We start from the raw sequence: 26,591 nt of genomic DNA, 5'->3' as shown, positions 1-26,591 counted from the left end.
TGACAACATGCACCAGTGAGAACAAGGGAAAAGACATACATCCCATTGGTCCTTAACATGCAATCTGATAGATTTGTGCAGAAGTTAAAATTCAATAGCTTTATCACGGATTAGATTCGACATGACAGACGTACTCTGCTTGAATAGTTTCACAACAAAAATACAAAATCACGAGATACAATGATTTATATCCTAAAACATTCTTAAACAAGCTCACAAAAATGATGACTGACCCTGTGTAACACTGAAAATGGTTTCACATCACCTCGAAACAGTACCATAATCATGCATGTGATACTATCAGTCCTGTATCGTCTAAAACCTTCACAGGCATTTATAATAACTCATGCAAGATGGCTCTGAGTATAAAACCCCACAGGCTTCGCTGTGTAAACCATGAACATCCACATGGATTCGAAAACAAAACAGTAATTTGCTTCCTTAGAAAGCAGATGCATTGATTGTTTGAACTGAAACAGTGCTGAAAGACACCAGTTTCTGTTTCTGACATGTATTTCAGAACGGTTTGACGGGGAAAAGAGGTCACCTAAAAAAATGATAAATTATTTTTTATGGGACTCGTGTCATTCCAGACTCGTTTGACTTTTTTTTTTTCAAGATGGAAATGCCAAAAATAAAAAAGAGATGATTATCTTATTTAGTCACGTCAGACATATGATTAAGACTGAATATGCATATTTATAAAAAAAGAAAAAAAAAAAGGAAATTATTTGAAATACTTCATAGGTTCTAGTTATTTTACTGCTATCTTTCTTTTTCGTTATTTCCTATAAGTCTTTAACTCCTTTAAACAATTTGTAACAGCATCTCCCCAATTAAAAAAAAAAAAAAAAAAAAAAAAATCTAGCTAAATGTGTTGTGCACCCCAATGTTTAAGACACAGAACGAGATCTCCGAACTGTAAGTCACTTTTGCACACAATAAAACCACTGACCAGGGGCTTTTGTGTTCTGCCAAAGAAATAAAGTCAAAGAAATACAGGTTTGGAACGTTATGAGGGTGAAAAAACAAAAGTGTCTTATTCCTTGATTACTCCAGAGTTAAACAGCAAAAAACAGCTCCGTTTGGCTCACATTTGGCCAAGTTTAGACCGTAGAAGTGTCAATATAACTGAGAGCAGTTTATTATATCCTAAAAGCACAAAATGCATAAGCAAATCAGAGCATAATTAATGTTTAGTTTAATGCAACACCCCAGGTGAATAAGGTAAAAAATCAAATAAAAAATAGTAATAGATCACAATACTTAGTTGATTAAGAATTACAAACATGTTTTATATTACAGTTTTTCCGAAGTGTTATGTTTAAACATGCAAATGAGGTATTTTATAATATGCACAAATCTGCATGCACTTCCAGAACACTGGCTAAAGCCAGGTTTAAAATTCTCACTTCGTTTTGTTTTTACTGAGGAGATTTTGGATATGGATATATCCGTTTTTATTGCTCCATGAATCAGAAAATGCCGTCAACGGACAGAATAAATCATTTTCAGCATGTTTTCAGGAATCAAATGCTGTGTAAAATCAGGAACAAACCCCTTTATAAAAATCTTCAGAGTATCGATAGGAATAAAACGTTCTACTCAAGTGGAGAAACAGCTCATTTTGAGAAAACGGCCTTAATTGAAATCTATAGATGCATTAGATGTGCACTCTCTGAAAAAAAAGGTACAAAAGTTGTCACTGGGGCACTACCTTTTCAAAAGCACACCTTTGTATTGTATGCACACACCTTAAAGTGTACATATTAGTACCTAAAAGTGCACCTTCTGAAAAGGTACAGAGAGTTTAATTAGATCTGAGAGTTTAATTAGAAGTAACCCTACATAACCCTAGGTTTTCTCTCAAATATCGTGTGATTACATTGTGTTTCAATGCTCTGGTGTCTATAATATTGACACACTCTGGCTTTCCGTGCCCTCTTCCGTGCAAGCTCTTCAAATCTCCGGCTGTGGACACTGGCGTGTCTGTTGTAATGTTTTTGGCTGCCAGTACTGTGTGAGGTATCACGGGGAGGTTCGGAAGCACACGCAGTGCTCCGTCTAACAGTGCGACTCCTTCTCGCTGACAGGGGTGTACCCGTCTTTGGTCGGGCGAAGAGCGTCGCCGTCGGCTGCAAAGATGGCCTGAAGTTTCTCCTGCTCTCGTCTGGTTTTGGGCAGGTCCAGCGAGGGCGTGGTGAGCTCGTGGAAACGCTGAGGAGACAAAGCAGAGAGGTTTAGAGTAACATCTGCTAAATATCACACTGCTTTCACAGTGTACGTGATTTTTCTCAATGCATGTCAAAATATGTACAGTCGTATACAACCATAGCACACTATGGAATACTTTATCCTAGAATGCAATGCACTTGACTTTCATTTCTGATGTGAATAATGATACCAGATATAGTGTAATATCTAACATTTCTTTCTTGATTCATTATTTGATCAGACTGACAAAAGTTAAGACGTGCTTTCTGAAAAAAACTGGAACTGAAACTGAAATCAGATAATAATTGGTTTGTAATAAACTTGATGGTAAATAATAAACTGACCAAATAATAATAATAATTAATATACACTAAATTAATACTACTGCTAATAGTAATATTATAAAATATTATTAATAAATACATATAAAAAATACACTACCATTTAAAAGTTTTTGAACAGTAAGATTTTAATGTTTTTTAAAGAAGTCTCTTCTGCTCACCAAGCCTGCATTTATTTGATTCAAATTACAAAAAAAACTAAATAAAGTCTTCATTAAAAAATTTAATTATTCAATATAACTGTTTTCTGTGTGAATCTCTGTTAAAGTGTAATTTATTTCTGTGATGCGCAGCTGTATTTTCAGCATCATTACTCCAGTCTTCAGTGTCACATGATCTTCAGAAATCATTCTAATATGCTGCTCAAGAAACATTTCTGATTATTTGTTTTATTATTAATATTTAAAACAGCTGAGTAATTTTTTTTTTTTTCAGGATTCTTTGATGAATAGAAAGATCCAAAGATCATAATTTATCTTAAATAAAAAGCTTTTGTGACATTATACACTAAACCATTCAAAAGCTTGGAGTCAGTAAATTGTTTATTTATTTATTTATTTTGTTGGGAGAAATTATAGAAATCAATACTTTTATTTAGCAAGGATGCTTTAAACAGATCAAAAGACATCGATGATAAAGACATTTATAATGTTATAAAAGATCTCTATTACAGAAAAATGCTGTTCTTCTGAACCTTCTATTCATCAAAGAAATCTGAAATAATTCTACTCAGCTGTTTTCAACATAATAATAATAATAAAGTTTTTTTTTTTTTTGAGAAGCAAATCAGCATATTAGAATGATTTCTGAAGATCATGTTACACTGAAGACTGGAGTAATGATGCTGAAAATTCAGCTGTGCATCACAGAAATAAATTACATTTCAACAGAGATTCACTTAGAAAGCAGTTATTTTAAATAGTAAAAATATTTCACAATTTTACTGCTCCTGCTGTATTTTGGATTAAATAAATGCAGGCTTTGTGAGCAGAAGAGACTTCTTTAAAAAACATTAAAAATCTTACTGTACAAAACTTTTGACTGATGGTGTATACAGGTTTATATATATGTATATATACATTTGCCGGAAGGTTATGCATACTGCACACATTATTCAGGCTTAATGCTGCAGAAACTGTAAGAGTATGTCAGTAATGTCACGTCAGACTGAGTTAGCGTCACTAACCTCTCTCAGTGAACCTTTGGCTGTGCTCAGTTTAGAAACCACCCACAGCGGGATGCAAACCATCGAGGAGAGCGCCAGCAGCCAGCCGAGAGCGTAACCCCACCACGGGTACACATACTCGTTATTATACTTCAGAGGAGTGTATTTGATCAGGGAGAACGCAAACGTACCCTGTCACGACAAGCAGCAGAGGAAAACACATTAGAGCAGCTGATCTCAAAACTAAATCAAATTAAACAAAATCTTCTTACAAATGCATCAGCAAGCGAAGTCTTTTGCTGTTGAATTGTGATGCATGCACACCAGCAGAAGAACAATGACTTGGTACTTAAATTAATTCCACAAATGCAGATTACTTAAAATTCCTCCAAGATATGTAGCATTTAAAAATAATTTGAAAAATGTATTTCAATCTTTAAATCAGCTGAGGAAAGGAACACCTTAAAACACTCTAAATACTTGACTGATTAATAATTAATTTGCATTATAATTTTGGTATTCAATACTTACTGAATATTCATTCATATATATATATATATGTGTGTGTGTGTGTACAGGTATATATATATATATATATATATATATATATATATATATATATATATATATATATATATATATACACAGGTCCTTCTCAAAAAATTATCATATTGTGATAAAAGTTCATTATTTTCCATAATGTAATGATAAAAATTACACTTTCCTATATTTTAGATTCATTGCACACCAACTGAAATATTTTCAGGTCTTTTATTGTTTTTAATACTGATGATTTTGGCATACAGCTCAGGAAAACCCAAAATTCCTATCTCAAAAAAATTAGCATATCATGAAAAGGTTCTCTAAAACGAGCTATTAACCTAATCATCTGAATCAACTAATTAACTCTAAAACACCTGCAAAAGATTCCTGAGGCTTTAAAAAAACTCCCAGCCTGGTTCATTACTCAAAACCGCAATCATGGGTAAGACTGCCGACCTGACTGCTGTCCAGAAGGCCATCATTGACACCCTCAAGCGAGAGGGTAAGACACCGATTCCAGACCTTGGGGGACCTGCGGAAGCAATGGACTGAGTCTGGAGTAGAAACATCCAGAGCCACCGTGCACAGGCGTGTGCTTTTGAACCAGAAACAGCGGCAGAAGCGCCTGACCTGGGCTACAGAGAAGCAGCACTGGACTGTTGCTCAGTGGTCCAAAGTACTTTTTTCGGATGAAAGCAAATTTTGCATGTCATTCGGAAATCAAGGTGCCAGAGTCTGGAGAAAGACTGGGGAGAAGGAAATGCCAAAATGCCTGAAGTCCAGCGTCAAGTACCCACAGTCAGTGATGGTCTGGGGTGCCATGTCAGCTGCTGGTGTTGGTCCACTGTGTTTTATCAAGGGCAGGGTCAATGCAGCTAGCTATCAGGAGATTTTGGAGCACTTCATGCTTCCATCTGCTGAAAAGCTTTATGGAGATGAAGATTTCGTTTTTTCAGCACGACCTGGCACCTGCTCACAGTGCCAAAACCACTGGTAAATGGTTTACTGACCATGGTATTACTGTGCTCAAATGGCCTGCCAACTCTCCTGACCTGAACCCCATAGAGAATCTGTGGGATATTGTGAAGAGAAAGTTGAGAGACGCAAGACCCAACACTCTGGATGAGCTTAAGGCCGCTATCGAAGCATCCTGGGCCTCCATAACACCTCAGCAGTGCCACAGGCTGATTGCCTCCATGCCACGCCGCATTGAAGCAGTCATTTCTGCAAAAGGATTCCCGACCAAGTATTGAGTGCACAACTGAGCATAATTATTTGAAGGTTGACTTTTTTTTGTATTAAAAACACTTTTCTTTTATTGGTCGGGATGAAATATGCTAATTTTTTGAGATAGGAATTTTGGGTTTTCATGAGCTGTATGCCAAAATCATCAGTATTAAAACAATAAAAGACCTAAAATATATCAGTTGGTGTGCAATGAATCTAAAATATATGAAAGTTTAATTTTTATCATTACATTATGGAAAATAATGAACTTTTATCACAATATGCAAATTTTTTGAGAAGGACCTGTGTATATATATATAAATATATGTGTGTTTGGAAAAATTATTTTAAGTTAAGGTAAATAAAGCATAGAAGGTAAATGACTTACAAAACATGTGGCTGGGGTGAAAAAGAGCCAGCAGTATTTAATATACGGCCCAGGACGGTAACCAATCATGTCCTCGATATTGTCATAAAACCGATTAGCACCTGAGCAGCAGCAAAGAAAAGAAAGAAAATTACCCCCCAAAAAATACAAATAATAACGTGACAGATAATTGCATTTAGACATTTAATCATTTATATAATTTAATTTTAATAGTATATTAAAATTGGCATTTTCTTGCTTCCTCACCGTATATCCAAGCGATGCAGACGGTCTCAAAAATAGCTACAAAGAGCAAACACATCCCACTGGCTGCGTAGTAATCAAACAGCTGGAAGACATACATTCCACCCTGACACACACACACACAAAAAAAAAAAAAAAAAAAAAAAAAAAAAAAAAAACACACACACACACAGTTCATAAATCTGGCAATAATCAGTGTATCCTGCACTTCAGAGTCAGATGAGATGGTCCAATACCTCTGTGAGCATGATGAGCCCCACGAGGAAGGACACGACGGCCACGACGAGGATGAGCAGCTCTCTGCGGTTCTTCTGACGGAAGAAAGTCGGGTACATGTCCACCGTAGCTGTGACCAGACTCTCCACACACACGAACTACAGCAGATGAGCAAAACCACCACTAAACTCTGTGTTTTAGGGATTTTTACTAGCCAAGTATTTGTCAGTTTGGGCTTAATGTTACACTGGATACAAACGTTTCAGGATTATGCACAAAATCAAATGTTGAAATGTAGGGCCCTATGATTTTTTTTTTTTTATTTTTGCATTTTTGCATTTTTTGGTTTTTAATTGTTCAGGATTTGTTTTAATGGGTAAATATAATTTTAGCAATAAATAACGTCTAATTTAAATCATAAACCCTATACAATTTATTTAAAGTTTAGCATAAATTAATTTTTTGGAGCCTTATTAAATCTGATAACCCCCCCCAAAGTTTCATTTTTCCATTTAAATTTTTTTTATTGCATTTTAATGGTTTAATTAAATTTTAGTAATAAAAAAGCATGTCTAATCAATTGAATACTTTAACACTGATAATTTAATAAAATTCAGAAATTCTGTGTCATCTGTTTTATTTTTTCTGGATTTGTGATTTAATAAAAATGTATTATCAAATATTATTATATTTGTGTTGAAATGAAGGCATAAAATATCAACAATTTAATTAATATTTTAAAAAAAAATTTTTTAGTTATGACTAGATTCCTCGATTCTATCGGCATTTTCTAATCATGGAAATCATAGGGTCCTAGAAATGCATGCGTGAACTGTGAAGAAGACTCATACCTGACTGTCCAACCCCAGCAGAACAATCATGATGAAGAAGAAACAGGCCCACAGCGGAGAGATGGGCATCATGGACACTGCCCGCGGATATGCAATGAACGCCAAACCAGGACCTGAAAGAGGCCATGCAGAAAAACAAGAGCAACATTAATACAAAAACTAGAAAATGTGTGCCATAATTTATTACAGATTGTCTTTAATATGTTATTTGTTTGGTTGAAGGTAAATATTCATCATATGGAGCACAAAAAAGAAAAATGAACCCTGTGACATTTAGAGAACAAAACTGATTAAACAGACCTTGACATATTAAAAGAAAAAAAAAGTCATTTACAAACAAACTTGACCCCAGACAAATGTGTGCACTGGGACAGAGATTACAGTGTGTTTGTGAGCTAAAGGTCAACTATCTAAAAATACCCGACTGGAAAATTTGATGGTTTACTACAAAAAAGTGGTGTAGAAAAGTTTGCTAGTAAGTTTCACAGACAGTTACAGAGAAACAGCAAGTAGAAAGACTAAAATAATATTTTCTTTTAAAATGTATTCCAATAATATTTGTTTTACACAAATGTTATATTAATTTCATATAAATATTATATAATATCAATATAAAATATAATTTTAATTTATAATTTAAGATTAATTTAAATTTCATATAAAATGTAATAAAATGATAAATGTAGTTAATTAATTTTATTAAAATATTTCATAAATTGTGTTATGTATGTATATATACATAAACACATAATTTAATAATTTATATTATATGTTATACAATTTTTTTAAATATATATATATATGCAAGTGTAGTAAACTTGCCAATTTTGCATTGGCTTTAATTTGTTATATACAACAAATTACTTTTTATATTTAATATAAATGCATTATAAAAAAAAAAAAAAAAAAAATAAAAAAAAACATATATGATTAACATGCACACACACACACACACACACACACACATATATATATATATATATATTAGATTTTGGTTAATTCAGTAATTGGTAAAGCTGTTCTCACCAGACTCGGCCACTTCTGAAATTGGGACGTTCTGTTCGTAAGACATGAAGCCAAGAATTGAGAAGATGGCAAAACCAGCGACAAAACTGGTTCCGCTGTTCAAGAAACACAGGGCCAAAGAATCCCTAAAAACAGACAGACATGAAGACAAACACTTATGTTATGAAAAAGTTCCTGCAAAGATTAAAGGATTTCAAAGGTCCTGATGAATCACACATTTCTCAAGTTTAGGACTTCATGTACTCGCTGGCTGGAAAAAGAGAATCTCGGCTGTTTAGTCTAATATAAAACAATGGCACGTGGCAACAGAATAAAATTCAGAGGAGCAACAAGAAACAATGAGAAAAACACGTTTCCTTCCTTCATTCGGTCACAACACACGGTCTGATGTTGGACAGAAAAAAAAGATATTGGAACCAAGTGATTCTAATGAGTCGAATCTTTTTAGTGAATCAAACACATAGTTCACAACCAACGGTGAGATTGAAATCAGTGTAGTTAGTGAACCATTGTTACTTGCAGCTAAAGATATACATCATTTACAAATTATTTCTGTGGTATCTTCTAAATATTAATGAATCTATGAAATATGTTATCAATTGTTATAGGGATCACTTTTTATGACGGATGGATGCACTTTATTGGACTTCTTTTGGACTGTTGAAAAATAACACCCATTCACTGCCATTATAAAGCTTGGAAGAGCCAGGACTTTTTTTAATATAACTCTGATTGTATTCGTCTGAAAGAATAAAGTCATATACACCTAGAATGGTTTGAGGGTGAATACATCATGGATTTTCATTTTTGGGTGAACTATCCCTTTAAGGACAGACTCAAAAAAACGTTTTAAATCGAAAAAGTAAAGAGACATTTCATAGTATGACAATGATGTTTTTTGACCATTTTCTCACCTGTAGCAGTTGTTGTTGTATTTATTGTAGCTTCCGAGTGCGGTGAGGCAACCTAAACAGATGGCATACGAGAAAAAGATCTGCGTGCCTGCATCCATCCACACCTGAAACCAGAAAAATACCATCACAGCTGTAATATACTGATTTTAATGATTGTTCATTATGGTTTCATTTTCATTTGTTTTATTAGCTATGTTGATTATGAATAATTAACTAACCACCCTACATAAAGAACATCACAAAAAATGATTGACTCAATCTACCTGCCTCATACATATCAACCATCACAGACAAACTCATTTGGCTTCAGGTAATAAGCTTGAATGGACAAGATGAAAGACAAGAGCTCCTAGAGATTCCTAGAGCTTGTGTAATCTCTTCTTTAATAGTCTTAAATGCCTGAAACAGGTTTAGACATGATCTGCGCAAAACATGCTGACAGTAGTTTTCCAATTAGCCTGTCAAACAAACGCTCTGTCATGAATCTCACAGTTTTTCTGAAGTCAGGTCGTTCATGTGCTGCCACGGGCGATGTGGATGTATCAAAGCTTTTACGACACAAAAAGTGGTAAAACGTGACACACCTGTACAAGACCTCTGTCCTATAAAAAGAGCGATTGGATAGATAATGCTCGAATCCTTGTCGAATCCGTTTTGTCATCCAGCAAGTGAAAATCATGTGTTCTATCACTTTATTTCTGTAGCCAGGACTACACCATGAAGAAACTGTGTTTTTCCACTGGGAGAATTCCTCACACTTCCCTTAAAACCTCAGATTTATCACCTGAGGTCCAGAACTGTGCTGAAAACACCACTGAAGTCCGAGCAAGACTAAGAATTTGACCCATGATGCTCAATATTTTGAAGCCTTAGATCATTGATTTCACAAACTTTACATGGCTCTTCCCATAAACCCATAATATTCTGTTAAATTGGCCTAATTTTGTACTTCTGAGATGAACTGACATCAACACAGCAATGGTTATCTCTCAAACCCGACAAAAAAGAGACTTTATTTGAGGTTGAAGTCAACATAAAATTTAGTTGAATATCTTTTAAAACTTTTAAGAATTAAAATGGCTTATGAATGCCGCTTAATGTTGGTTTTAAACAGTTTTAAAGACTTATCACCAATTAACTTTGGCCAAGCATTCAATTTTCTAGGTAATGGTTTCGTTCAGTTTCTCATCTGTATACATTTAAGACCAGGAGATGTCAAAACAACAGCCATTACTTTACAAATCCAACATTTACAGAATTAAAATGGGTTATGCATGTCAACACATGTTGGTTTTTCTAGAAACTGATGACTTATTTTCAAGTTTCTGGAGCATTAGATCACTCATCTGATCAACCTTGTCCAACCGTTTACCTTGTTAGCCGAAGGTTTAGTGAAATTTGGCTTTGCTATTATTTAAGATCAAGAGATGTCAAAATAGCAATCATTATCGTTAAAATCCAAACAAAAATTCCTTACTTTGTCTACATGTTCATGTAAACCTATTAGAATTTACCTTATGTTTATACTTCAAAGATTGAAAGTCAACACAACCATTGCTATGTCTCAAATCAAATCAGAAATGCCAAACTTTGTCTAGTTTCTTACGTAAACCCAATAGATTTAGTTGAACTGGCCTCATTTGAATACCTCTAAGATAAAATAACGTCAACACAACCAATGCAATCTCTCAAATCCATCCAAGAACCCCAAACTTTGTCAAACTGTTTGCCTAAACCCATAAGATTTTATTGAATTGGCCTTATTTTTACATTACTAAGATTAAATGACATCAACACAACCAATGCTCTCTCTGAAATCCAACCAAAAAGGCCAAACTTTGTCTAGTTTCTTACATAAACCCAATAGATTTAGTTGAACTGGCCTCCTTTGAATACCTCAAAGATAAAATAACGTCAACACAACCAATGCAATCTCTCAAATCCATCTAAGAACCCCAAACTTTGTCAAACTGTTTGCCTAAATCCATAAGATTTTATTGAATTGGCCTCATTTTTACATTTCTAAGATGAAATGACATCAACACAACCAATGCTCTCTCTTAAATCCAACCAAAAGGGCCAAACTTTGACTAGCTATTCATCTAAACCCATAATATATATATATTATGTTTTTGTTTATTCATGTAAGTGGAGTGGAACTCTGTATAAACCCAACTGGGTTTCGTTCCCCTCCTTGTACTGTATCCATGTGATATTTGTGCAGAACAAATAAAATAAATAAAAATAATATATATATATATATATATATATATATATATATATATATATATATATATATATATATATATATTTTTTTTTTTTTTTTTTTTTTTTTTGGCCTCACTTTAATACTTCTGAGATAAAACGATGTCAACACAAACAATGATATCTCTCAAATCCAACCAAAATGCTTTTGCCAATAGACAGAGTTTTACTAGAAGAGGTTTTAAACTGTTCTGTCTGATGTTAAGGAATGCTGGAATGCATCTGTGGCCTGTTCTCAGATATTGCGTGGATTTGTGTGGTCTTCTAGTGACACAGATGAAAAAGTCAGATCAAAAGTCAAAAGCACAGATGGACACAATCAAAGAAGTACAGAAAACAACGTTTCCCTGCTGGGCATCCTACTCCGGGCCAAGACTAAAGCACCTGGGTAGACAAATCACAGGATCTTTCAACTTGAGACATGGCGTGTTTAAGAGAAAACAATTTGCTTGTGTTACAGAGGAATTACCAAAACACAACCCTAGACTTAATATTCACGCTGAACACAAATACGATTTTTCAAAACCAACTTTTGGGACTGATTGTCCACACTGTCATTTCGCAAGTGTTGAAATTAACTACGATTAAATGTAAATTTAGACTTCGGCCTCATTAATCTATTATTTGTTCCAGAGCAAATAGTTTTGGCTGAGGGCAAAGTCTCATCACGTTATATTTTATGTAACTTTAATGCTGTATATCAGAGCGCTGCCTTTGTGCTTTTGACTGAATTGCCCAGCAACTTGTATGATGGCTGTTGCTGTTTTTTATTAAATATTATTATTCAATAAATAATATTTGATATAAATAATAATAGTATTTATTATTGAGAAACTGTGTGTGTTTGTGATGGTAATTTTAGTTACATTGTTCCGCATTTAGATGGTAACAAGACACTGGTTTTCTGAGTGAGTCCGCAGTAAAGACTTTTATATTGAAAGACACTGAAACAGGTTTGTAAACAAGGAAGTTCTTTTTACTTTCAGCAACAGCTTGTAAGATGCAGTTAACAAATGGAGTGAGAAGCGCTGTCATCAGAAATCACCCTTATCAGATGAAAGGATAGTTCGACAAAGATATCGCTTTCCTCAGCGAACATTCAAACTTGTGTTTTATTGTGAATATGAGATTGAGCTGAAGAATGAATGCTGTATCAGATGCAAGTAATCACACTCGCTCAGTCCATCTCTCTCTCATCATACTCTATAATACAGTGAGCTTTTAATACAGTGTTACAATAAGCTTTTAATGAAGCATCTTAATGTTCCTTCGTTGCTAAAGTTCTAAAGTAACGTTTTTGAATTGGTGACGGATCTTGAGCTTAGCTGTTAAACTGTCAGACTGAGATTTGAATCTGTGGTGGAAGGAAGTAGTTCCACACAAAAGAGGGTTTTTAAAGACACGTCGTTGTTTCTTATTCATTTATACACTTATACCATCAAACTGTTGTGTAAACGCAATATCACACTCATAGCTGTGCAATATGGCTGTATATCAGCACAAATATGATTACCTACGGGCGAACCACAGCCATATTTTTGCTCAAACAAGTTCCCTTTCTAGTCATGACAAGATCTTTTAAGTCAGAATTGCAGTAGATGAAAAGCTAATTACGATACCTGGGGGTCCGCTAATCGTCCCAGGTCAGGATAAAGGTAGAACTGAATCCCACGGGATGCTCCTGGCAGGGTGACCCCTCTGATCAGTAAAATCACCAGCATCACATACGGGAAGGTCGCAGTAAAGTACACCACCTGTTGCATTACAGGAAAACAGCGTGAGGTTAAACGCTAACATATGTCTGGATATCTATCATGATGCAATTTAATAATAGCTAATATGATGTACACAAACATTTTCAAAATTAAACATTTTCAAAATGTAAACAGATAGTTATTCATAATTATATAGTATATATATATATATATATATATATATATATATATATATATATATATAAATATAGATGATTGTCAGTAGGTTTTGGAAATGATACTTGGCACAATAACTGCATTTGTTAATCAGCCAATCAGACACAGTTATCAATTAATCAATGCCATCATTCAGTTATTGATCAAAACAGTCAAATATAGATAGATTAGTCCATCATTATTACCCTTTTTCTATTTATAAAATAAATGTATTTGCATGGTAATTGAAGGTATTCCATAGAACAGGCATGCAATCTGTTGAATCATTTTAATGAATTTACCTTGCCGGTGGATTTGACGCCTTTCCAAATGCAGAAATAACAGAGAACCCAGGCCAGCAACAGACAGAGGACCAGATCCCAGTGCAGCGTTCCTATCTCCTCAATCCCAGAAGAGATCCGCAAAACTCTGCGTCTGCAGAGAGACAGAAATGACATCAGCTGCAGCCTCCACTGGTTAGTTAGAGAAGTTTCCGGATAATGTGACATACACGTGGGGTTTTATCACCAGGTTTGAGGAGTCAGATATGTTGCTTTTCAATGCAGTTTTTTATTCATTTTTATTAATTAGTTTTAGTTTACTTAAAGTTAAACTAAAGGAAAATGAGAAATGTTGCCTTGGCGACCTGTTGAAATAAAAAAAAGTTAATTTATTTAACTATGATAACTCTGGCTGCTAATATATAAACACTGAAAGCAATACAAGTTGCTTTGGATAAAAGTGTCGGCCAAATGCATACATTTATTTAAGATCAAAAACTACAGACTAAAATATTCTGGTCCAGTTCTGTTTGCTACTATATTAGCTTGACAAACTCACTGAAGGGTAAGCAGAAAATTGACAGGAAGATACTAGTTAAACTTACTCCCAAAACTCAATCACGGGCGATGTTGCATTCTCAAGGTGACTTTGGTCAATGGATTCATTTCGTCTTTGAAATTCTATGCAAGATTCTGAAAAACAACATGAATCTCTGGATTATATACAGTAGACACTATTGAGCCAATGATAATGCAGTATAATACTAATCATGAGCACATAAAGCTAGAGATTTCTGGACGGAACTGATGGTATCCTCACCGGTGTTCCAGGTGTTGTTGCAGGAGGACCACGGCAGGTTCCAGGAGAAGGAGTAGGACAGATAAAATATTCCCCAGGCCAAAACGATTATATAGTAGAAGTTGAGCAGAGCCACGATGACCTGAGTGGCGTATCCGATCCCTGAAGTTGAGAAAGACAGATCCAATAACACCACAGTTTGTGTCAAAACTGAGAAAATGCAATGACATCATGTTCTTCACTTCCCATCACACTGGGGGAAGTGAAGGTCACTTGAGGTCACCAAATGAGGTCACGTCATGATTACCACCATGTTATTAATTAAGTAATTAATTTATTTATTAATAGAACAGAAATCAATGTTGTTGTTGCTGTAGACTAAAAAGAAAAAGGAAAAACTATTAAAAATTGAAATTCAGTAAATCTAAAATACCATAACATAAGTATTAGATGAAAATTTTAACTTTTTAACTTTTTAACCTCTTTTTTTTTTTTACTAGTCTTAAAACTTAAAAAATAAAAATGAAAATTAGAAATGTTGAAGATGAAGGTAAAGATGAATACAAATAAATAAAAGCTATATATATATATATATATATATATATATATAAGATATATATATAATATATATTTATATTTATATATATATATATATTTATAAAATGAATAAAAATGACAAAAGCACATAACCTAAATTTAAATGAAAACTCAAAATATAAAAATAAAAGAAAAATTTAAATAAATAAAACATGTAAAATATTAATGAATACTCTAACAGTACATAAATAATATTAAAATAGCACTGGTTTCAGCACAAAACAGCCAAATATAATATGTTGGGGTATTTAGATTATTTTATAAATTAATAAAATGTATATTAATTGAACATTATGTCAAAACTATAATGTTGTCCTCAACTGAAAGTGGAACAGGTCAAAAATGTAAATTTCTATTATTATTTCACAAATAATAATAACAGCAACACTGAATTAAACATGACATTTTGAAGTAGAAAAACTGAAATAGTATTTTCTTGTAAAATGTGCTCCAATAATCTTTGTTTTAATTACATCATTAAAAAACTGTATCTAGCAGTTAAAAAACAAAAAAATATATGATTTGTGCCTGTATTGCATTAAAGAACAAATAATTTTTGTTCTCTGTGCAGATGGTTCCTGTGCATTTAAATAGCAAAGAAACTGGTCATGTTCAACTTCATGTTGAATTGGTTCTCAGTGTCTCATGCTACACATTTAAAGGTCTGAATAACCAACATCTCGTTGCTTCACCTTCAAACAGCGGGCTGATCTTCCTCCAGCATGTGATTCCTCCCTCGCTGGTGAACTGACCCAGAGAAACCTCCAGGAAGAACACAGGGATACCGCAGGTGAAGAGGAAGATCAGGTAGGGAATGAAAAATGCACCTGGAAGAGGATAAAGACGTAAATCATACAGTTTCTCCTGAAGGAGAAGTTTGAGGGGAGAAATGTGTGAGATTACTGGGGTCTTTCTCTCAGGAGAAACATCTGAGAAGATGCAGACTTCAGCAAACTTAAGAAATGTTTCCAAAGGCCCAAACATCTCTGTATGGACACACGCTACGGGCTGATCAAACAACAGCTGTGACCTTTAACCCTCTGAACTGGTAACGCTTTCATCAGGCCAATTGCTGGATAAATGGGTCAGTTTCACAAACACCTGGCAGATGCTAAACACATTCAGAATCTGTGTCAATTCTTATCAAATCCTCAACTTTTGCTGGGCAGTTGGATCCGAGTCTAAAGCAAGTTTTTATATATATATATATATAATATATATATATATATATATATATATATATAAATAATAAAAATAAGATTATTCTAACTAATATCTATATCAATAAATACAGTTGATTAAATTAATATAAGATCAAAATGAATACAAATGGATTAAAAAAAATAATTAAATTGATACATTTCATTTAAATGATTAAAAATGTATTTGAATAAATGCACGAATGTATCTGATTACAATTAATTGACTACTAAAAATACATAAAACTTTTTAAATTGATTTAAGTGAATGATAGATTAATAAACTGTTTAAAATATATAAATAAATACATCTCACAGTACAACTGACAGCAGAACAATTATATTTTACACATATTATAATATAAACTATATCACAATGGTAATTGGGTCTTTATATATGAAAATATATAACTGCCTTTTAAAATTTAGGATGGGGGTCCCTCGGATGAGGAAGATCATATTTGGAGTCCATGGCATCTAACGATTTGGAAACCCCTGCTCTAAACTATTTCACCTTAACCTGATGACAGCCAGCTGTGGCTCTAAATGAAGTCAAGCGCTGCCCTCCCTAAGGGGAAAGTGTCCAGACACTCCCACATTCTCTCTCTGTCACATCTGTCAGTCAGCTCTTAACGAATGCGCCTTCACCTGAGGGATGTTAACTAGCCGTGTGTTAATGAAGTCTGAGGTCAAATATCTGCACTAGCACTGCACTGAAGTTGACTCACTGGTTTACCTGCTAAACGTCTGAGAGCTGATGTTACTTAACCCTGCTGAGACCAACCTTTTAGTGACACTTTAACTGATTATATCCATTTGGAAATGTACCATGATCATACATCCCCCCCATGTACGATGGTAATGCCATATTTTATATTTGTATTTTATTTTATTTTATTTACATACAGTATACTAAGGAAATTGCATAATTTTGGACGTGTTATTCTGATACTGTTTATATATATATATATATATATATATATATATATATATATATATATATATATATATATATATATATATATATATATATATGGCAAGTTTTTTGGACATCTACCATGGTAATGCCATATATTTATTTTGGACATGTACCATGATATTGCCATGCTTTTGTACATGTACCATGAAAATACCTTGTTTTTTAGACATGGTAAAATTATATTTTTTGGACATGTACCATGGTAGAAGGATATTTCTCACATGTACCATGGCAATCCCATGCATTTGGACATGTATCATGATAATACTTAGTTATTTGTACATCTACCCTGGTAAAACATGTTTAAAAAAAAAAAAAAAAAAAAAAAAAAAAAAAAAACATGTACTATGCAAATACCATGTTTCTGGACATGCACCATGATTTTTAGATCATGTGCTATTGTAACACCATGTTTTTCTGGGGAATATGTACTTTTTAGACATGTATCAGGTTTTTTGTGGACAAGTACTATGGTAAATATCATGTTTTTCGCCACGGTAATATTGTGTTCAACCGAGATTTACCATGGTAATACTATGTTTTGGAAGATGTACCATGGTATAACATGATTTTTGCACATGGTATCATAGTAATAGCATGTATTGGCTATTTTTTAATGTACAAAGAATATGATAATCATTATCGTGGTACTGTCACAGTAACTCTACGTCTCCTCACCTCCACCGTTCTTGTAGCAGAGATACGGGAAGCGCCACACGTTTCCCAGTCCGATGATCTCTCCGGCCACCGACAAGACAAACTCCATCTTGTTGCTCCACTGTCCCCTGTCCTTCATCTTCACTTCCGTGTGCGGGACGATGTCCAGCGGCCGGTTCAGCCCGTTAGACGGGTCCATCTTGGTCGTGATCTCTTTCTCTCCTGTTTGAAGACAGAAGCGTGTTTAGAAGAATCTAATGACTGCTTTCATCTGTTCGGTCGAGAGCAGCACTGTTAATTAATGCAGTTAATTACTAAATCAAATGCAATGAATCATATGTGGATAGTTTAATTAATTAATCGGTGTATGGAGTAATTGATTTAATTAAAAAGTTTACATGAAGGTCTCCCAATCAAAAGACAAATAGTGTTTTCATTTACAGTGACACAAAGTTTTTAACCCGTAAAACATGAAGACATGAAACCTGAACACACCCATTCAGACCAGATCCTTTCATAAATGCGGCTCATAAACCAGTTTGAGCACAAAAGCTATCAGATGACTGTGTGTTTGTGTGAATGTGGTGGACCCATTCAATTCCAGGCATTTTATTGCATGTTTTGTCATTGCAACAGGTTGCAACAGGTCACAAATCTGTTATGATGTATTGCAACATCTGCATTTTTCCATCTCAAAAATATATCTAAATTACGGCCTATGCTCTCAATGTCAAATGCAGAAATGTTAATCCATGCGTTTATGACCCCAAGGTTAGACTATTGTAATGCTCTATTGGGTGGTTGTTCTGCACGCTTAGTAAACAAACTCCAGTTAGTCCAAAATGCAGCAGCTAGAGTTCTTACTAGAACCAGGAAGTATGTCAACACTGCACTGGCTCCCTATTAAACATCGTATAGATTTTAAAATCTTGCTTATTACTTATAAAGCCCTGAATGGTTTAGCACCTCAGTATTTGAACGAGCTCTTGTTACATTATAGTCCTCCACGATTTTTAGGCTGCATTAATTAGGTAAACCGGAACCAGGAAAATTTCCCATAACTACGCATCTACGCCCATATCAGTCTGTTTCTCTCTTATTCCGAGGTCACCGTAGCCACCAGATCCAGTCTGTATCCAAGTCAGATGGTCAGTGCAGTCACCCGGATCCAGTATGTATCCAGCCCAGATGGTGGATCAGCACCTAGAAAGGACCTCTACAGCCCTGAAAGACAGCAGAGACCAGGACAACTAGAACCCCAGAGACAGATCCCCTCTAAAGACCTTGTCTCAGACGACCACCGGGACAAGACCACAGGAAACAGATGATTCTTCTGCACAATCTGACTTTGCTGCAGCCTGGAATTGAACTGCTGGTTTCGTCTGGTCAGAGGAGAACTGGATCCCCAACTGAGCCTGGCTTCTCCCAAGGTTTTTTTCTCCATTCTGTCACTGATGGAGTTTTGGTTCCTTGCCGCTGTCGCCTCTGGCTTGCTTAGTTGGGGACACTTCATTTACAGCGATATCGTTGACTTGATTGCAAATTTATTGCACAGATACCATTTAAACTGAACTGAGCTGCATGATGACATCACTGAATTCAATGATGAACTGCCTTTAACTGTCATTTTGCATTACTGACACACTGTTTTCCTAATTAATGTTGTTCAGTTGCTTTGACACAATCTTTTTTGTTTAAAGCGCTATATAAATAAAGATGACTTGACTTGACTTGACTTGCAACAACGACTGCAAAAAACATTATGTGAAAAACTCACAATGATATAGAGGTCTGATGTACTTTACTAAACTTAAATAAAATTTGGTTAAAAACACTCAGAACATCTTAGTTACACCATGGCAACATACCAAAAAAAAAAACATTAAACATTCAGAACATGATAGCAAGCACATAGCAACATTCAAAAAACAAACTGAACACCTTAACAACCACTGGTCAGTACAAAAAATAGCCTAACAACCAGAACGCAGCAACCACACAGCAACATTCGAGCAACTGCGAAGCAATATGCGAAAACACTCAGAACACCTTAGCAACCACACAGCAACACCCTAGCAACTGCATAACAATGTGTAAAAAACACTCAGAACACTTTAGAAACCACATAACAATGCCCTAGCAACTACATAGCAACAGGCATTCAAAGCTGCAGATATCTGAAACTCACTATGCATTAGAAATGTAACTGAAATCTTAACCTTTTTAATTGAAACTCATTTTTGGGTGAACTGTCCCTGTTCTGGTGCATTACTGGTGACAGCATCACATCTGCTGTGTGGCATGATAGTGACAGATCACACAAGCATTGTGGGATACGGCACTGCTGAATATACTCTCTCTGTGTGCGGAACAGAAGACCAACTGTGTTCAGATCTGTCAGCCTGAATTAATGGGCATCTGTGCATTCAGCAGCCCTGTCACAATCAAGACCAAATCAAAGACATTAAAGGAATAGTTCACCAAAAAAATAACAATTCTGTCATCATTGAAATCTTTTCCCACCAGCAGTTTTTTAAAAAAGTTGTCAGCCACGATTTTACCTGTTGTATAAATATTTGAACATGCAATATGTCAAAAGAAAGAAATTATATATATATATATATTACAGAATATATATATATATATATATATACTGCCATTCAAAGGTTTTGGTTCAGTATGAATTTTCATGTTCTTTAAAGAAGTTTCTTCTGCTCATCAAGGCTGCATTTATTTGAACGGCAAATGTATTAAAAATACAGAAATACAGAATACGTAGTCCCAGGTCCTTGAGCAAACATGATATTGATCTGCCTCCGGCTCCCACCTCCACCGGGTACAGCCTCACACTCCATCCACTTGCTCTGCACTCCGTGACCAAGTCTGCATACTTCGCCTTCTTTCTCTCGTAGGCAGCTTCCAGTCCCTCCTCCCATGGCACTATCAGCTTGATCAGTATCACTGACTTCACAGCATGTCTGGTCTTAATGTGGTGCAGCATATCTTCTGTGGAAACTGGAGCTGCCTTCCCAGGTCTACTTCCATCTTCCACACCGCCCCTGGTGTAAATAGCTTGGTGTGTGGTCTCTTGCTGGTATGCATTGCGGGTTCCCCCTTCCTGAGAAAGTGGATCCTACATCGACTCTCTAATGGACTCTGATTATTTGCCTCCTGCACCTTACTTTTCTACAGCACCTCTGCCAGCTTCCTGAGCACTTGGTAATGCCGCCATCTGAGCTGACCCTGTGTCAGTGCTGTTTTACAGCCCGACAGAACATGCTGGAGTAAGGCATTGATGTTCCCGCAGAGATCACAGGATTGCTCTGTTCCAAGTCATTAGTGGAGGTTTTCAGGGCTCGGGAGGGTGTCGTATGTTGCCCTAATGAGGAAACTGAGCCGAGCCTGTGGTAGTTTCCAGAACTCTGCCCAGCTGATTGCTCGGCTCATGACACCCTCCTAAGTTGTCTACCGCCCTTGCTGCCCCTGTGCCACAGACCTTACTCTGAGCTCCTCCTGCTCAATTCTGGTGACCTCTGCAACAACTAGGTCCTTTCTCTCCTTCCTACTTGGACCATAGGATGGGTGGCTCGCTCCATCCAAGGCCTGCCCGCCCTGTCTGGACCATACCCACAATTTGTTGATTTTGCAGTCTTCCCATCACCTTCTGCACCTCCTCCTTAGCCCCCCATTTCCTTCCAGTCTCAACTCTGGCATTTGCATCAGCCACTGCCCTGTCGGAGGAATCCCTTAATTCCATCACCAGCCTTGCCTTCTCCTGCCTATAGCCCAAGGTGATGGATTTCACGGGTAGCTGGAATGAATTCCATCTATACAAAGCAGCAGCTGAGAAGCACCATGGAAGGCAGAGCCATTTGCGGATGAAGGAGTTGGCTTTTGCCTCCATCTGGCTTACTGCTGATGAGGTGACTTCGCACAGCTTCAGAGGCCACATCACCCTTGGGTACAAGGTGAAGTGATAACACCGCACCTTGTACTTTGCAGGTAGCTGGCTTGCGTCGATCTTGGACAGGCCTTCTAAAAGCTGCCGAAGGATGAATTTCCCCATATCCTTGTCTGAAAGACCAGATGTATAAAGTCTTTACAGGCTTCGGATGGGCTGATCCACGATGCTCCTTGACTTCTGCGGCTTGAACTTCATTCTGGCCCAGGTGATCAGCTCATCCAACCTCTTAAGCAGCCTGGTTGTACATGGGGATGTTTGCAGCAGGCAAGTAATGTCGTCCATATAGCTCCTTAGGGGCGGGAGCCTCTGACCTGCAGGCAGCTGGAACCCACCCACCACCTGCCATGTCCCGATCAGGATAACCTCAAACACTGCCACGAAGAGGATGGGAGAAATGGAGCATCCCATTGCGATCCCTACTTCCATTTGTGGCCAACCAGTGGTGACTTTCTTCAGTGCAAAGCACATATGCATGTCCTGGTAGTAGTTCATAATCATGGTCCTGATGTTGTCTGGGATGTAGAAGAATTCCAAAGTGTAGGCTATGAGCAGGTGTGACACTGACCCATAGGCACTGGCTAGGTCTAGCCATATGACGTGCAGATCTTTCTTCTCCCTCTTAGTTGCTGTTAATCCTCACTCTCTGTTGTAAACAAACAGCGTCATCAGCTTACATGTGAGTTTGTGCCCACACATACATCATTATGAGAGGAACTTCAGCTCCAGACAGTCGTGAACGCACTAAGAACCATTTGCCCAGGCTGTGGATTAAAGTTAATAATGTTGTAAATAATGTTAATTTTCTTGCACAGACTGATTGTTTCACTTCATAAGACCTCAGTGTATCGTCAGGGGCCACGGGTATTTATTTGGTCTTCTCTGTAAATGTTATTGTCTCTCAAAAACCGCCAGCCACAGACGTGCAGTGAATGATTTGCCGAGCACCACAGTTTCACCCAAAAAAATCTTCTTTACTGTTCAACTAAAGAAAAAAGTCATCTACATCTTGGATGGCCTGAGGGTGAGTAAATTAACAGCACATTTATATTTCCGGTTGAACAATCCCTTTAATGCCTCAATAACCTTCATTTTTTTGCATTTTTTAAAGAAAAAAAGGGACTTATTATTATTTTTTGTTTTTGTAAATAAATTTCATTGTTTGATTTTAAGCCAGTTTTCACCGGATTTTGTACCCTAAACAGCTCTGGTTCTGTGTTGGGTCAAATGCAACTCCTAGAGCTGAGCTTTTGTGTGCAGTTTGCCATGGGAAGGAAAAATGACAAATGTGATCTCAATTGTTTATCCTAGACACCAACAATATTAGATGGAGAGCAAGTTTCTGCTTAAGTCTCACGCTTCTTAAAAAACACAGTACCTCCTATAACTATTCAGGACAGATCTCAAAAATCTCTCCAGTCGTGCTCAGATTTCCCAAGGGTACCAAAATAGAGCACATTTAATATCATTTAATATATCTGAAAAAAGGTACCTTCTCAAAAGGTACAATTTTGCACCTTTTAGGTATGAATATACACCCTTTATGTACAAAGGTGTACCTTTTGAATAGGTACCGTCCCAGTGATAGCTTTTGTACCTTTTTTTCAAAGACGATCTTAAATAGAGAGCAAATGGACTAGCTAAAGTCCCCTGCTTCTCAGATATGTGTTAATCTCACATATCATGTCTAGAGTTTCAAAAGAGATCTCAGAATGTCTCAAACTGTTCAAAAGGGATATCCAAATATCTCAAATTGTGCTCAGATTTCTTAAAAATACCAAAAGAATGTCTCAAAAATGTCTCAAACATAGCATAGAAAATCCACAAAGATCTCTTTACAAGCTCATCTGTTTTTCCTAGACACCCAAGAGATGCAAACTGACCAGCTGAAGTCTCCTGCATCTCAGATGTTTCTCCTGAGAAAAAGACTTTGCTAATCTCACATAGCTTATCTCCAGAGTTTCACAAATGTCTCAAAGTCCTCAGATTTCTCAAAGACACCAAAAGAGAAGAGGAGCTGCACATAGATCTCTTTAGTATGTCAGCTATTTCTCCTTGAATGCAGACGGACCTGCTAAATTCTGCTTTTCAGATGTTTCTCCTGTTTCTCAAAACCCTGCTTATCTCACACAGATAATCTCTAGAGTTTCAAAAAGATCTAAAAATATCTCAGATTGTGCTCAGATTTCTCAAAGATACCAAAGGAAAGAAGAATTCCACAAAGATCTCTTTAGTATCTCAGCTGTTTCTCCTAGACACCAATGAGATGCAAACTGACCTCCTGTGATCTCCTGTGAAAACCTGTTTATCTCACATATAATTTCTCAGGTTTCAAAAGAAGACAAACATATTTCAAACTGTCCTCGGATTTCTCAAAAATACCAAAAGACAAGAGGAATCACATATAGATCTCCTTATTATCTCAACAGTTTCTCCACCAATGGAATGCAAACAAACCTGCTTAATTCTCCTGCTTCCCAAAACCCTGCTAAACTCAAATATATCATCTCACGAGTTTCAAAAAGATCTAAACATATCTCAAACTGTGCTCAGATTTCTCAAAGATACCAAAAGATTGTCTCAAAAACATCTCAAACAAATATACCCTGGGAAAATAGTAAATAGATGCAAACTGACCAGCGGAAGTCTCCTGCATCTCAGATCTTCCTCATAAAAACACTCTGGTAATCTCACATACAGTATATCATCTCTAGAGTTTCAAGAAGAACTCAAAAAATATCTCAAACTGTGCTCAGATGTGACATGATAATAAAGGTAAAAGTGTCTCAATATAAACTCAAGCATTTCTCAAATTCAAAAGAGCAAACTCTGAGCACTAACACGTCTTCTGTGATATCAAAAATTATGATTTGTAGGATGATAAATTACAAATTTCTCAAAAAAAAAAAAAAAAAAAAAAACACATAGAAAAACTCTCAATGCAGGTAGATACTTGCAGGACAAAAAAAGGCATCTTGCCAAAAGTTGCTGTTTGCCAGAATATCTACCTGCTCAGTAAATCTCTCAACTTGCTGACATAAAGCTGGAACATGCAGGCAGAAAGATCCTAAAATAATCCAACAGCACATATTACAGCAGTCAGTGTGGGGTCAAACTCCACAGCAGTGTCCATAAGTCACATTTTGGGCCTTCAGCTTGGCAGCTCATTATTCGGATTCATAGCTATTGAACTGATTTGCAAATATTTATTTCATGGATGAAGCTGTCAAGATTTTGATTAACAAACAATCAACAAGACTAATTGAAATGAATGAGTTTATTTTGTGACTTTGCAGCTTATTGTTCAATAACACATGTTGCGATGGAGTATGGGAATCTGGACATGCTAGTGGAAAAATCCCAGAGGAACTATAGCTGAAAACATCTACACACTGTATATCATACATGTGACAGATTCGTGTAGATGCATAGAAAACTGAAATTCCTCATGCTTGGATCTTGCATTCATTCTGACCAACTTTTTTATATAAAGCACAAAGACGTAATCACACATTTAGAACTAATGAAGTTGCTTTGTAGTCAGTTGGTTCTTCTTCAAAAGTTGTTTCTCATGATCGTAAAACATTATGATCTAATGGTTTTAATTACAACTGTAGACAAATATAATTACTACTCAAAAGTTTGGAATTGGTAAGATTTTGTAATGTTTTTTAAAGAAGTCTCTTCTGCTCAACAAAGCTGCTTTTATTTGATCCAGAAAAACAAAACAAAAAAGTAATATTGTGAAATATTATTTACAATTTAAACTGACTGTTTTCTTTGTGAATATTTGTTAAACTGTAATTTATTTCTGTGATGCGCAGCTGAATTTTCAGCATCATTACTCCAGTCTTCAGTGTCACATGATCTTCAGAAATCATTCTAATATGATGATCTGCTGCTCAAGAAACATTTCTGATTATTATCAATGTTGAAAACATATTCTTTGATGGATAGAAGATTCAAAATAACCACATTTATTTGTAATCATTTTGCAATATTATAAATATATTCGCTGTCACTTTTTATCAATTTAGTGCATCCTTGATGAATGAAAGTATTAAAAGAAAAAAAAAATATCTTACTGACCCAAATTTTAAATGTGTAAATTGTGCATTAAGATGTTATAAATCTACCATTTGCATGTTTGGAATTAAATATAAACAAAAAATACCAAAAATGTGCAATGACAGTAACAAGAAAAAATTAGTCAAACTGTGTACTGACAGTACAAACCGGTTTTGATGAGAATCAAAGTGATATACTTACATAAATATGTATTTATAGAGTTGCATTTACCTGAAAAAAGGCATGCACACACAAGCATGAAGGAACATGAAACGCATGAGAAAACTCACCTTTCATTAGGATGTTGCAGGGCAGCCAGCAGCAGTCAAGTGTCCTGTATATTCTCAGGTTTTGCTCTTTAATGTGGAGGTTTTCTGGTTTCGTGGAATCTGTCAGTCAGCCGAAGTCCAACTCCTCCCCCCAGCAACTCCCTCTCGCTACCATTCACAAAACACTGAGAGCGTGAGGCTTTAGCGAGGCACCAACGGATTGCATAACACTGTCACCCAGCGCTCGTTCAGCCTGTGAAGCTTTTTTTTTTCTCTTTCAGCTGAAGAACACCAGAGAAAGGAAAAATTCTGGCCCCGTCTCTTAAGACCACCCTGATCACACCAGCCTCTCAAAAGATGAATAAAAGGGGTTCAGACTGAATCTCTAGAGAGGATCACGGGATACTGGTCAAAACCAGGCATGTTTTCATGTTTTATATATCACCCCCCCCCCACACACACACACTTTTTTTTCTGC

General features: G+C 35.9%; 1 protein-coding gene across 1 annotated transcript in view; it reads right to left on the bottom strand.

Moving 5' to 3' along the window:
- The window catches only part of LOC109051204 (sodium- and chloride-dependent GABA transporter 2-like), a 26,471-nt gene extending 154 nt beyond the window's left edge, over positions 1-26,317 (bottom strand). Inside the window, exons 1-15 of the mRNA XM_042714967.1 lie at positions 26,135-26,317; positions 17,837-18,037; positions 15,673-15,807; positions 14,405-14,545; positions 14,190-14,277; positions 13,606-13,738; positions 13,013-13,147; positions 9,129-9,232; positions 8,215-8,339; positions 7,189-7,301; positions 6,358-6,495; positions 6,125-6,227; positions 5,879-5,979; positions 3,742-3,912; positions 1-2,217 (exon numbers count right to left, since the gene is read on the bottom strand). The exon at positions 1-2,217 is cut by the window's left edge and continues 154 nt beyond it. Coding sequence (XP_042570901.1) covers positions 2,065-2,217; positions 3,742-3,912; positions 5,879-5,979; positions 6,125-6,227; positions 6,358-6,495; positions 7,189-7,301; positions 8,215-8,339; positions 9,129-9,232; positions 13,013-13,147; positions 13,606-13,738; positions 14,190-14,277; positions 14,405-14,545; positions 15,673-15,807; positions 17,837-18,037; positions 26,135-26,141 — 1,848 coding nt within the window. The 5' untranslated portion in view covers positions 26,142-26,317 and the 3' untranslated portion in view covers positions 1-2,064. The remainder of the gene's footprint in view (positions 2,218-3,741; positions 3,913-5,878; positions 5,980-6,124; positions 6,228-6,357; positions 6,496-7,188; positions 7,302-8,214; positions 8,340-9,128; positions 9,233-13,012; positions 13,148-13,605; positions 13,739-14,189; positions 14,278-14,404; positions 14,546-15,672; positions 15,808-17,836; positions 18,038-26,134) is intronic.
- Positions 26,318-26,591: the final 274 nt, after the last annotated feature.

Source organism: Cyprinus carpio, chromosome A25 (genome assembly GCF_018340385.1).
Source record: "Cyprinus carpio isolate SPL01 chromosome A25, ASM1834038v1, whole genome shotgun sequence".
Lineage (NCBI taxonomy): Eukaryota > Metazoa > Chordata > Actinopteri > Cypriniformes > Cyprinidae > Cyprinus > Cyprinus carpio.
This window is presented reverse-complemented; position numbering and strand designations above follow the sequence as displayed.